The sequence below is a fragment of the Nematostella vectensis genome, chromosome 6 (genome assembly GCF_932526225.1).
Source record: "Nematostella vectensis chromosome 6, jaNemVect1.1, whole genome shotgun sequence".
NCBI lineage: Eukaryota > Metazoa > Cnidaria > Anthozoa > Actiniaria > Edwardsiidae > Nematostella > Nematostella vectensis.
In genome coordinates, this window is record NC_064039.1 from 4,840,891 (window position 1) to 4,854,244 (window position 13,354).

The 13,354-nt window shown below is 42.3% G+C and overlaps 2 protein-coding genes across 2 annotated transcripts; one reads left to right on the forward strand and one right to left on the reverse strand.

Annotated features, from left to right (window-relative positions):
* The first annotated feature begins 3,708 nt into the window (after positions 1 to 3,708).
* Positions 3,709 to 6,882, forward strand: LOC5521382 (ras-related protein Rab-11A). The gene is made up of 3 exons (XM_001641130.3): positions 3,709 to 4,018; positions 4,449 to 4,692; positions 5,813 to 6,882. Exons 2-3 carry the CDS (start codon positions 4,467 to 4,469, stop codon positions 6,289 to 6,291), a joined length of 705 nt encoding a protein of 234 aa, XP_001641180.2. The 5' UTR covers positions 3,709 to 4,018; positions 4,449 to 4,466; the 3' UTR covers positions 6,292 to 6,882.
* Positions 6,521 to 13,030, reverse strand: LOC5521380 (transmembrane protein 53). Its single transcript, XM_048729267.1, has 3 exons — positions 12,790 to 13,030; positions 10,682 to 10,918; positions 6,521 to 7,784 (listed from the first exon to the last, which is right to left on the reverse strand). Exons 1-3 carry the CDS (start codon positions 12,826 to 12,828, stop codon positions 7,197 to 7,199), a joined length of 864 nt encoding a protein of 287 aa, XP_048585224.1. The 5' UTR covers positions 12,829 to 13,030; the 3' UTR covers positions 6,521 to 7,196.
* Between the last annotated feature and the right edge of the window lie 324 nt (positions 13,031 to 13,354).

Here is a 13,354-nt window from a genome sequence, read left to right on the forward strand (position 1 = left end):
CTATTTTCTTTATGACAGATCGGACGTGGTTAGCCAGAGGCAAACGAACACTCGGTGAAATGTCGGAACGTCGGGCTTACGCCGGGCTGCGTTGCTCAGCGCTGGTTACTCTCGTCGCGCATTCTCATGAATCTGTGAACATGTCGTGTACTCCCTTAAGCCCAGGGCTATCACCTATCTCACATGTGGGTCTCAAGTAATGAGTCCTTACTCATTATCAGAGCTTTCTTATCAGAGTGACATGATTAGGGGGTCATTAATTGGTCCTGATATGATTATCCATTTAATAATTTTTGTAAAAAGCGCAAATTAAGGAATTTTTTTATAGTCGTTGTTTTACTTGTCATGATATCGGAATGCCCCTCCCCCTCCCCCTGCACTAAGATGGTTTCTGCGAATTATTGCTCTGCCACGCAGGCGCAGTTTACACCTGTTTTCTTTGAAAAATCCAAACTTTACCTCCTTCAATTTTGTTCAGTGATGATGCCGGAATTCCCTTTATGGTTTGGCCTGAATCATCACATAAGTCATGTAAGTTTATGTATATATGATTGTATAGTAAAGCCTAAAGTAAAATATAGGCTGCTTATTTACCAAGTATCCATATCAGGAAATAATTAATTCAGGCCACCAGAAGATTTGGTGTATCTATTAACGTTAGAAACAAAAGCAAAACTCGACACCTCGGGCGGCAACTAAAAAGCATCACTTTTTTTTTCAAAAAATGATCATTTTTTTATCCTTCGTAAGAGTGATAGAACGTGTTAAGCATCATCCCGGGGCCTGGTAAATGCTTCTAAAATACTATCGACGCGCCGGGCTTCGTTGCTTATTTCTTATCGCTGCTGGAACTATTCTTTGTTTGTGCTTTTTTGTTTTTGTCCGAACAATTGTTACACTTACAATAAATGTTTTGGCTATGTCTTCTGGTCAATAATAGATTGGGAATCTTCGAGCATTGATTGCTTTTTTTCTGTTTTTGTTTATTCAAGCCCGGGGGAGGCAAATCTACAGTAGATGCAAATAGTTCGCAACATGTGTGATATATGAAAATGATTATTTTAAAAACGACAATGGATAACAATTTTCTTTCTTATAAGTCTTTGGTTATTTAACCAATCTTGACAACTGTATGGACGATAAGGCGAAGCAAGTAGCGAAACATGAAAACATAATATATCAATGTGACTATTTATTTTTGTCATTATGTTTTCCCTGTGTCAGACGTTTTAAGATTTTTCCACATATCAAACAAATGTTACGTTTTATGCCTATGCAGATTGCTATTCAATGCTCGTAGGAGCATGTCGAAGCTCTTGTTCTTGTCGCCTAGCAATACAACTCTCCAGTGCTCTGGAAGCAGGTGTTATATTGTGTCTAATCCCCTTAATAGAATAAAAAGGACCGTTTAAGGCCTCTCGCGAGTAATTGTTTTAAAAAAATCGTTCAAATTGAAGCCCGAATCGGTTCCTTGGAAATATGGAGGAGTAAGTTATTGGTAGAGTAAGATTGATTTCGTACCAAACCCCCAAAACTGCCATTTCATTTGCACGTGCGTCGCGCCTCGCTGATTGATTATTAATATCTAATTTTTATTTAAGAATTTTCAAACTAGAAGTATTGGTGATTATGTTTGCGCGCGCTTTGAAGGGGCTTCTTAACGGGCTTCAATTTGAACGAATTTTTTAAAACAATTACCCGTGAGAGGCCTTAAGCAATGCAAAGCCACATTAATAGCCTTTTGGGAGCTATTAAAATCGATTGTCTCGATGAATGGATTCTATGTGGATTTACCGTGATTGCATATTAGAGCCTGGGCCTGCCTAGGTAGTGCCAAGAGACTGGGTCGCGCAGAGACTGGGACTGGCTTTTCAAAACATTCTTTGTAATTCCGTCCTTCATCCCCTCCCCTCCCCTCCCCTCCCCTCCCCTCTTGTTCTTCGTTATACATTCTCACTTATTAGCCCTCTCCATCAAAATACGCTACGCGACCAATGAAGGACAGGTTAGGTAGATTATGTTAAGCTTCATACAGATTCGTACAAAGTAGTCAGCGTTTACTATTTCTTATAAGGGAATGAACTTTATTTTGAAAGATAAAACGTCGGAGCTGTTAATTGTGTTTTAGTCTTGTTTTGTTTCACTTTTGCTGCTAAAATTTTCTCGCTCTAGCCCGCCTAATATTGTTTTTCTGTCGATCAGTCGAAACTGAAAAAGCTGCTACACCGTACAGACAAACCCGACAAATACCCATAGACAAATCACTCAATCACTTTGATACAACAACCTTATAAGCCACAATCTCACCGATTTGAGTATATTTCAGCATCATTTTTGCACTTTGACTGTGAGTCTCTCTTGCGCCAGCACTTTTCTCAAATTTGAGGGAACAACACTCCGAGAGACAATACAAAACAAAAACATACAAAGAAGCTAACTCAAAGGGAAAGTTACAACGGAACACGGAGTCCTGTGCGGGCATCACCCCTACAACAGGCACGTAGCCAGGATTTTGAGCGGGGTGGTTCGTTTTTTCATTTAAGCGGACAACATTTCCGGTATACCCCTCTCCTCGCCTTATTACATTAGGCAACCAATCTTGTATTTGAAAATGTTATTCATAGGGTACTTTTTAACATATACCGATAATAATAAAGAAAAATATTATAAAAATATTTTTATAGCCATTTTAAAGACATAGTGATGTGATCTCTAGCCAAACGTTTTATAGTTTTCTTTGCTCTGAGCGGACCTTCAAGCCGGGTGGGGGGGGGGGGGGTCCGTCCGAACCCCCCTTGGCTACGGGCCTGTACAATCACTCAACTGGATGAATTATAAAATCATTCTGTGACATTCACAGGTAGGTATGTCCACATGCAAGTTGAAGGACGTACAATGTCAAATTTTCTTTTCCACCACGGTCTCGGATTTTTAAATGCGATATCGGATTTTATGACTTTGTAAAACGCAATCTGTTTTATGTTGTTTTCATGCTACGGGTTTCCTCTCTTATTCGAGTCTCAAGCCTTGAGTTTCTAAACAGAAACTTTAGCTACTAAAAAGCAAGATTGTATTGTTACTTTACTTATTCTTTTTTCAACTTGAGTTTATGACATATTGTGTATGTACTCATACCCATTACATACTATTGTACCAAGAAAACGTCATGACATATAATCATTAATGTGAGTTTTGTGAAGTCAACGCGGGCGGGGCAGGGAAAAGGAAAGAGGATCCAGCGTACTTTGCGGGCGCTCCCAACTGTCACTATCGCAGAAGAGCGGTTTGCGCTTTGGGCGCACCCGCAAAGTACGCTAGATCCTCTAGCATGGGAGGGGAAAGGAAAGAAGAAAAAAACAATTACACTTAGTACCGATGTTAGCTTTTTTCTTGTATAAAAATACTTTTTCGTGGGATTTTCAAGGTATTCAATTAAATTAAGTATTCGAATCAATCAAATTCTTGAGCCCATAAATAACTTCAATAGAATTGCGTGCGCACACGCACACTTTTTTTAAGTAGAATTTACTTGAGTCCATAATCTAATTTAGAGAGATTGTTTATTATAGAATCCAAAGCAAAGTAAAAGCCGAGTGCCGTTTTTATCAGGTTATTTTACGCATTGTCCGCTAATTAATGAGATACAAAGAGCGTCCCTCTGTTATTGGCGAATGACTTACCACCTGTATACTAATAAGCCGCCATCGTGCTGATTTACATATGCCGAATAACGAAAATCGCTCAGCCCATCGGAGTGAATCGAGCAAAACTTCACACAACAGTGAATGACTTATCTTAGATATGATAACTGGTCAATTTGGGGTATTCTACCATTAACAGTCACGAAGTTCTCAGAGTGAGATCCAAGAACTGGCGGTAGTCTTGGCTGTGAAAAGGAACCTTTGGTTTGCGGAAAACATTGAGCTCTGCAGAAAATGTCGGGAATTCAGTGGTAAAAGAGGGCGGTTGAATCTTGGTTTATAAGTTGTTTTTAAACGTCGTCTAACTGCTTATAGAGGTGAGCCACTCGAATGTGTTGATACTATAAAGCAATCTTGGTCTTCGCTGTGATTGTTTGCCCTTGTTTGGCTAAGAAATGTTATATCAAGCTTACGGTAAACTGCGACACGTTCGGTTCGTGGACCTTGTATTGTGTATAAAAGCAGTTATTTGTGTATGGGTGATTACACCAGATTATGCGTGTACACATTCTACGCGCCGTATATTTAAGACATCTCGATTTCGCTTGATGTTGCCCTAATTATATATCTGTTAAGGCGTCTTTAACCCAGTCAAATAATTTATTATGATTGCAACTTTGAGGACAATAACAGACCTAGATTGAAATGTTTGAAATAGTGAATGTGTTAGGGTACGTTGGCCTACAGGTTTTCGTGATGATTACATTAGAATTGAGGTGTTGACTTATTTTTTTTCTAATCTTCAAGGCTGGGTGATCATTTAAAATGATGCGTCAGGGCAGCACGACAAGCAACCCTGAAGACAACTACGACTACTTGTTCAAAATCGTCCTTATCGGGGATTCAGGGGTCGGTAAATCAAACTTGCTATCAAGATATACCAAAAACGAGTTCCATCTCGGGTCAAAGGCTACTATAGGAGTGGAGCTCGCCCATAGGAACGTCGAGATAGAAGGGAAGACCGTCCGTGCCCAAATCTGGGACACCGCAGGTATCTAGCTGAATGTCAAACTTATTGAATCCCCTTTAAATTTAACTAAAACAGTAATTTCGTATCACTCTATTCATATTTTCATATATTATATCAACACCGCCTTTGGATGTTTTGTCTCATTCATTTCTCGTGCTCGAATCAGATCTTTAATAAAATGTATGCATTCTTCGGATGTCTGTTTCCGGCCGAATGCGCGAGTTCCCGCTATGATATTATTTTATTTTTTGATTAATTCGTATCAGATAGGAGTGCAATCAGTCTTACAAAGACGATGGCCATGACAACGCCACTTAACCGATGGCGATGCGTAACGCAATTCTCTTTGGAATATGAATTTATTTCCTTCCTTCTCATGTTCATTTCTTATTAACATTTATGGAATAGAATTATAAACACAATTATCCGTTGATTTGTGGAATAATTATTATACCAGGCAAGATACCCAAGTATCATGATGGAAATATAACAATTAATCTTGTCTTGTCTGTGAAATTCGTCATTTTCTCTCTTAATTCCTTATTAGGGCACTATTTTTATTCATTTATTTTTATTTTTTATAAGAACCTCTTTATTTTCAGTTGAGGCTGGGCCGTTCTTATTTTTGGGACATTTTAAGGCTGAATAATGTATATACAAATATAATACCCAATAAATTATTAGGAAGAGAATTACAACAATGACAAATAGTAATAATAAGGTTGTTACTATAAGCACAATTTAATTCTGCATTTGCGATTTTGGAAAAGAAGACGACGTTTTTGACGTTTTAGAATGTCTCTTGTCTTTGCGCCCAGTTTTCTTGCACCATTTAGATGAACCGCAGTCAGAATGATATGATGTGGCCGGGAGTAGGCTGGTGAATTTTTCCTCCCTCTCCTACACCAATTGATCCATTCCATTCCTCATCTTCCCTCGTACCCAGGTGATTCTATGCGGCGCGTCCAACTTTTTTATGAACCATTATTTGCCTGATTTTCCCTCTATATGAATCAGTTGAGCTGAGTTTAGTATTTCCCATAGGTTTTTGAAGTTTTCACGTACAATGTTTGTCTGAGTGTCCGCGTTATAATTTGTTTTCAATAAAATAATTGACATATCGCCTTGCGTTTTGTTGCAGGTCAGGAGAGGTACCGGGCCATCACGAGCGCATATTACCGCGGGGCCATGGGCGCTGTACTCGTCTATGACATTGCCAAGGGAACGTCATTCATGAATCTGAACAAATGGGTTGAAGAACTGCGGCAACACGCGAGCGATGACTTGTCAATTATTCTGATAGGCAACAAATCGGATCTAAAACACTTACGGATGATAGAGAACCGACGAGGAAAGCAATTCGCCGCCGAACACGGCATGCTTTTTATGGAAACTTCTGCTTTAGACTCTACAAATGTTGCAGAGGCGTTCGAGTTTATTTTTGCACATATTTTTGATAAAGTTCGACAAAACGAGCTAGAAAAATCAGGACAAGCTCATGAGAAGCCAAATGGCGAGTCTATTGTTATAAAAGCTGAGCCCGCTGAGCTGCCGGCGACACCAAACGGCAAAGAGCATGCGCGAACTCGTCAGTCCAAGTCATGCTGTGGGACTGGGTAAAGCACACCGTGGTGGTAAGCATGTGGAAGCACGCCGCGTACCATATAGTAATGTCACCGAGGAGCTTGAATTCATCACTTTAACTCTAAATGAATGGGAAAGCTGTGGTGGCACGGTATAATTAGACTTCATGTGACAAGGACTTATTCGACAGATGCAAATAATTTCAGCTTGCTCCTAATTATGAAAAATTTGAGAAACATCTATCCTAGAGAGGTGGGCCTATGAGTATTCATAAAGAAATTTGTATTTCTTGGGTCTGCATTTCATAAAGTTTACCGACTGACATTTAGCATATAATCATAGAATCATTTTACATGATTAGTGTAGGTAGACTTTCCATTTTTGGAACGTGTTCAAAAGGGAGAAGTAGCCTCATAGTCTATGTACTTCCACAAGATTTCCTCCAACTAAATATTAAACAAAATGTCCATAAGATCAAGATACTTGGTAACTTCCTGTAGTTCGTGTGGCCATGTATACAGGGGTCTTACTGCCATCGCTACACTATAAGACTCCAGGAAAGTCGGCGGTGAGGCATGCTTTTTATCTGTTATGATGAATTAAAGTGTGATCACTCATGAAAAACAACATGATTTCCAAACATCTTCTTGAAGGGACTTACCCCTTTTCCTCCATAAACGTACTCATGGGCCTGGCCAGGGTGGAGGCGTAGCCCCCCTTTCTGACCCAATAAAGCTATTACGTCTTAGTCGTTACGTCTCAGTTGGAAACGAATGTTCTTGAGAAATTACTTTGCCCCCACCCCCAAGGAAAAATACTTCACTCCTGGTACTATATAAATAATCGTCTGAAAATTGTCAATCGTCCATAAAATGTCAGCCTTGCTAGGCCACCATAGGATGAAAAACCCATAGTCAGGGTTACGAGTTTTTCAGTTCTTGTTAGACAGTCACAGGTTTTAGGACCCTGTCTGCAAAACTCTCAACAGCTTGCACATACTCCTTTTGATGGACATAAAAATGGGAGACATGAGGTGAGTTGTCCCAGCAGACTGACGTGACATCCATACCAAGATTCTCCCACATATTTGATGCATGCTCGCAGATTTTTGCGTCTGCAACCTCATCAGTCTTGGAGTAAAGTAGTAATGTGGGTGATCTCACTGGGTTGTTATAAAATAGCTGTTGTCGGGCCAGATAGATATCTGTTGTGTACTTTGCAGTAGTTTTGAGGTATGCTTGGATTGTAGACTTCATAAGAGAGCGAAGCGCTGGGTTTTTCATTGCTGCATTTGATACACCATGAGGAATCCCAGAGAAAGACACAGGGCTGTCAAACACTTGACCTAAAATTCTATCCTTAACAGAAGAGTAGTCTACGTTTGTTTCCATCTGGTGCAGAACTTGCGAGTAGAGATAACCGCCTACAGAGAAACCATGGACAAGGACAGGTCGATCCCGCATATCAGTGGAAACTAACTTGTCAAGAACACTCTTGGCAGTGTTTTCAGCTTTGGTTGGACGTAAAACCTAAAATTGAACGTTGAAAGTGTGCATGTAAAAGAATGTAGCATTTATATAGAGCTTATACAGTATAAATCATTTAAAATCCTATTACATACTAAGACTGGCCCATTATGGAACTGAGGAACACAAGCTTCTAGTAAATAGTAGGGCCAAGAAACAGAAAGACACTGTCCATGTCTCGAGGGGGGGACGGGGTCAAGGGTCATGCTCATGTGCATCAAAAAGTATGGATGTAAGGATGGAGTAAATACTATAGTGGGGGAGAGGAGGATGGAGTGGATACTGTAGTGGGGGAGGGGAGGATGGAGTGAATACTATAGTGGGGGAGTGGAGGCAGGCGTGAATACTATAGTGGGGGAGGGGAGGATGGAGTGAATACTATAGTGGGGGAGGGGAGGATGGAGTGAATACTATAGTGGGGGAGGGGAGGATGGAGTGAATACTATAGTGGGGGAGTGGAGGATGGAGTGAATACTGTAGTGGGGGAGGGGAGGATGGAGTGAATACTATAATGGGGGAGGGGAGGATGGAGTAAATACTATAGTGGGGGAGTGGAGGCAGGCGTGAATACTATAGTGGGGGAGGGGAGGATGGAGTGAATACTATAGTGGGGGAGGGGAGGATGGAGTGAATACTATAGTGGGGGAGGGGAGGATGGAGTGAATACTATAGTGGGGGAGGGAAGGATGGAGTGAATACTATAGTGGGGGAGGGGAGGATGGAGTGAATACTATAGTGGGGAGGGGAGGATGGAGTGAATACTATAGTGGGGGAGGGGAGAATGGAGTGAATACTATAGTGGGGGAGGGGAGGATGGAGTGAATACTATAGTGGGGGAGGGAAGATGGAGTGAATACTGTAGTGGGGGAGGGAAGGATGGAGTGAATACTATAGTGGGGGAGGGGAGGATGGAGTGAATACTATAGTGGGGGAGAGGAGGATGGAGTGAATACTGTAGTGGGGGAGGGGAGGATGGAGTGGATACTTTAGTGGGGGAGGGGAGGATGGAGTGGATACTGTAGTGGGGGAGGGGAGGATGGAGTGGATACTGTAGTGGGGGAGTGGAGGATGGAGTGAATATTATAGTGGGGGAGGGGAGGATGGAGTGAATACTATAGTGGGGGAGGGGAGGATGGAGTGAATACTATAGTGGGGGAGTGGAGGATGGAGTGGATACTATAGTGGGGGAGGGGAGGATGGAGTGGATACTATAGTGGGGAAAGGGGAGGATGGAGTGAATACTGTAGTGGGGGAGGGGAGGATGGAGTGAATACTATAGTGGGGGAGGGGAGGATGGAGTGAATACTGTAGTGGGGGAGGGGAGGATGGAGTGGATACTATAGTGGTGGAGGGGAGGATGGAGTGGATACTTTAGTGGGGGAGGGGAGGATGGAGTGAATACTGTAGTGGGGGAGGGGAGGATGGAGTGAATACTATAGTGGGGGAGGGGAGGATGGAGTGGATACTTTAGTGGGGGAGGGGAGGATGAAGTGAATACTGTAGTGGTGGAGGGGAGGATGAAGTGAATACTGTAGTGGGGGAGGGGAGGATGGAGTGAATACTGTGGTAGGGGAGGGGAGGATGGAGTGAATACTGTAGTGGGGGAGGGGAGGATGGAGTGAATACTATAGTGGGGGAGGGGAGGATGGAGTGGATACTTTAGTGGGGGAGGGGAGGATGGAGTGAATACTGTAGTGGGGGAGGAGAGGATGGAGTGAATACTGTGGTAGGGGAGGGGAGGATGGAGTGAATACTATAGTGGGGGAGGGGAGGATGGAGTGGATACTTTAGTGGGGGAGGGGAGGATGAAGTAAATACTGTAGTGGGGGAGGGGAGGATGGAGTGAATACTGTGGTAGGGGAGGGGAGGATGGAGTGAATACTATAGTGGGGGAGGGGAGGATGGAGTGAATACTTTAGTGGGGGAGGGGAGGATAAAGTGAATACTGTAGTGGGGGAGGGGAGGATGGAGTGAATACTGTGGTAGGGGAGGGGAGGATGGAGTGAATACTGTAGTGGGGGAGAGGAGGATGGAGTGAATACTGTAGTGGGGGAGGGGAGGATGAAGTGAATACTGTAGTGGGGGAGGGGAGGATGGAGTGAATACTGTGGTAGGGGAGGGGAGGATGGAGTGAATACTGTAGTGGGGGAGGGGAGGATGGAGTGAATACTATAGTGGGGGAGGGGAGGATGGAGTGGATACTTTAGTGGGGGAGGGGAGGATGGAGTGAATACTGTAGTGGGGGAGGAGAGGATGGAGTGAATACTGTGGTAGGGGAGGGGAGGATGGAGTGAATACTATAGTGGGGGAGGGGAGGATGGAGTGGATACTTTAGTGGGGGAGGGGAGGATGAAGTGAATACTGTAGTGGGGGAGGGGAGGATGGAGTGAATACTGTGGTAGGGGAGGGGAGGATGGAGTGAATACTATAGTGGGGGAGGGGAGGATGGAGTGAATACTTTAGTGGGGGAGGGGAGGATAAAGTGAATACTGTAGTGGGGGAGGGGAGGATGGAGTGAATACTGTGGTAGGGGAGGGGAGGATGGAGTGAATACTGTAGTGGGGGAGAGGAGGATGGAGTGAATACTGTAGTGGGGGAGGGGAGGATGGAGTGAATACTGTAGTGGGGGAGGGGAGGATGGAGTGGATACTATAGTGGGGAAGGGGAGGATGAAGTGAATACTGTAGTGGGGGAGGGGAGGATGGAGTGAATACTATAGTGGGGAGGGGAGGATGGATTAAATACTGCAGTGGGGGAGGGGAGGATGGAGTAAATACTGTAGTGGGGAAGGGGAGGATGGAAGGAATGGTTTCATACTTTGTATGGTGTTGTGGAGATTTGTGTACATTTGATTTGCTAAAAATATTAATTGCATTTTAAATTGGTTAATTTTGATTTACCTCTGCAACTTCAAGTTTAGCTGTCACAACATCGGCCCCATATTGATGGTACATACTGCCATACTTCTCCAGGTGCCGACTCTTGGCAAGTAACCATCCAAACAGTACTACAACAGGTTTGATACTTCCTTTTTGAAGCTCAGTTGGACAGGGGTGATAAGAAAGGGCTTGACGACATTTTCCACCATGGAAATTCCTGTGTGCAGCACATCTTGTACCAATGGATTGGAAAATGAACTTTAGAGAAAAAATTGGATGGAAGATGTAAATCAAATGCTCTGGACGGCAGAGCGTAATGAAAAAAGCAGGAGTTGAAATATGCAAAGATGTGCAAAAAAAAACTTACAACAAAATTAGGCATGTGTACTTCAGGCGTGTAGCCAGGATTGGCTGGGGGGGGGGGGTGCACAGTCATAGGTATCATATGGAAAAATCATAGTATTTAAAGATTCCTTAATAAGAAATGACCCACTTTTTGGCCGCCAAGGTAGGGGTGCACGCCCACCCCCCTGTGTACGCACAAGCCTGTACTTTGGCGAAAATGTATGTTCTATAATGATTTGAATAAGCGCCCTCCTTTAATTAAGCACCCTCTTCGACCTTGAATTTTTAAATAAGCCCCCCCTCCCCAATAAGCAACCCCCTTCCCACCCCTCTAAACAAATCTCAACAAAATTTACCACTTGAACGTTGTAAATTTAGCTTGCATAGAGGTGTCACGTTATAACAAGGGCCTATTCATTCCTTGAACTTCTTTATCCAAATAATTTCTGTTCCCAGTCCATTCGTAAGCTGGTATTCTTGCCGAAATTTTATAAGCACCCCCTCACCAATAAGTAATAAAAAAACAATAAAACACAAGTAATAAGTGTCCCTCTAAAGTGCCCTGGGCACTAATTTGCATCATTATGGTATACTTCATTTTATAAGAGAATTGATAAGAGATTTTATAATGGAATGTGCACTACCATCGCCACCATTAAGCCCTGTACAAACTGCGCCAGCACCTGCCACCATTGCTGTCAAATTTAGTTTGACTGACTATAGGACAAAGGAAATGTCAAAATAGAAAATTGACTTTCTGACATTTCCTTTGTCTTGTGGTCAGTTGAGCAAGAATTCGCCAACAATGCTGGCCGGTGCTGGCGCAGTTTGCACAGGTCTTTACAAAGTGTTAAGGAAGTTAGCCAATAAGCCTTAGCATGCAAGAATTAAATATTTGATCAACACAGACTTCATAGCTAGGAGTACTCTATGTGCTGCAAGCATTTCTTTGCTTTGCTGGCTGGTTTGTGTCCCGGCACATGTAATGAGTTCTTCAAGTAAGGCCAAGAGTAAACAAAGGGAGCCCAAGTATTTGTAAGAAAATCACAATAAAAAGAGTGAGGCAAACAAGGTGTCCAATTATATTATGAAACTGCACAGAGGGAATTAAAATGATTATACTTCTAAAAATTGGGTGAGGATGACTTTTTGTTATTTTACTGCGAATTTTGCCCCTATGAATTTAAGACCATCTACGGGACATTTATGCCTGAAACCGCTGTACGAAAAAGGATGAAATGAAAGCTACGCATAACTTAAAAAATCCACTTTCTGTGGCTAGCTGCACGGCTGCCGTGCATCTAATCACAGAGTTTATATTCACCGTCACAATTTACTGATCCTTTTTAAATATTCATTTTATCATTTTATGCAAATCTATCATTTTAAACCTAGAGTTTAAAAAATTGCTTTGCATCGAAGAATTCTATACATAATGCCAACTCGCCATGTGTGGTTTTCGTAATCGTGAACAAAGGGGAGAATCCCAAGAGCAACAACAAGACGGCGAATGTGTTTTGATCCATTTTGAGTTGCAATGGGGTTCCATTGGAATACAAGATTTAACCCCCCACAAGTAGGATAAATTCCTGATCAACAGCTTATTATCAATCTTACATAGCGAGTAATATGATAAAATATTAAATAAAAAGCTTATTATAAGCTTACATTCATTCACCAAAAGCAAAGACACGAGCGCTCTTCATATTGAAAGGAATAAGTATTTCCTCATCCAACAATATACCAAAAGGTAAATCAATTCTCTATTCTACCAAAATGATTACCTTGTTAAGGGCTCTCTTGTTCATCGCTGGATAAATCATAAATTGCAAAGCTTCTTTCAGATCCAGCGGATTCTAAAAGCTTCTGTGTGTATAGTTTGGGTTTTCTTGTAATGCGCTGTAAAATACTTGACGCTGATTGGACGGCTGAAAAGAAAACCGACCTTCGTCGCCGGCGACCTTGATTAACCTTCGTTGAAGCCTGACAGAGCCGTCCCTCCCCTCCCCCAAGCCTAAAGATCATTAGTCATAGAATTATCAAAGTTTCATTACACTTAAGTTGTGCTCAGTTTCAAATTGAGTGGAAATAATGTATCACGGCTGTTGTATGGCGTTAGCTCGATCACCTGTTGTGTGAGCCCACAGTTCGCATGACCGCAAAGCCTGATGAAAAAGTTTGTGTGTTCTACACTTCATTGTTACTAAAAAAGGAAGGGAATTTGTCGACTTATCGGTGTGAGAATAACGCTACATAAAACAAATGGTAAAATAACAAGCAAACTCTACAAACATGCGAGTTTTGAGTTTCGCCTTCCAATAAAAGTGTAAAGAGATAGACGTCCAAACG

Bases quoted from the DNA above. Each gene is read 5' to 3' on its own strand.
- LOC5521382 (XM_001641130.3), top strand. From the start codon at position 4,467: ATGATGCGTCAGGGCAGCACGACAAGCAACCCTGAAGACAACTACGAC. The intron at 4,693-5,812 runs GTATCTAGCTGA...GTTTTGTTGCAG, and splicing joins CCAAATCTGGGACACCGCAG to GTCAGGAGAGGTACCGGGCC.
- LOC5521380 (XM_048729267.1), bottom strand. From the start codon at position 12,828: ATGATTTATCCAGCGATGAACAAGAGAGCCCTTAACAAG. The intron at 10,919-12,789 runs GTAATCATTTTG...TTTTCTCTAAAG, and splicing joins ACAAGAGAGCCCTTAACAAG to TTCATTTTCCAATCCATTGG. The intron at 7,785-10,681 runs GTAAATCAAAAT...GTTCAATTTTAG, and splicing joins CTAAACTTGAAGTTGCAGAG to GTTTTACGTCCAACCAAAGC.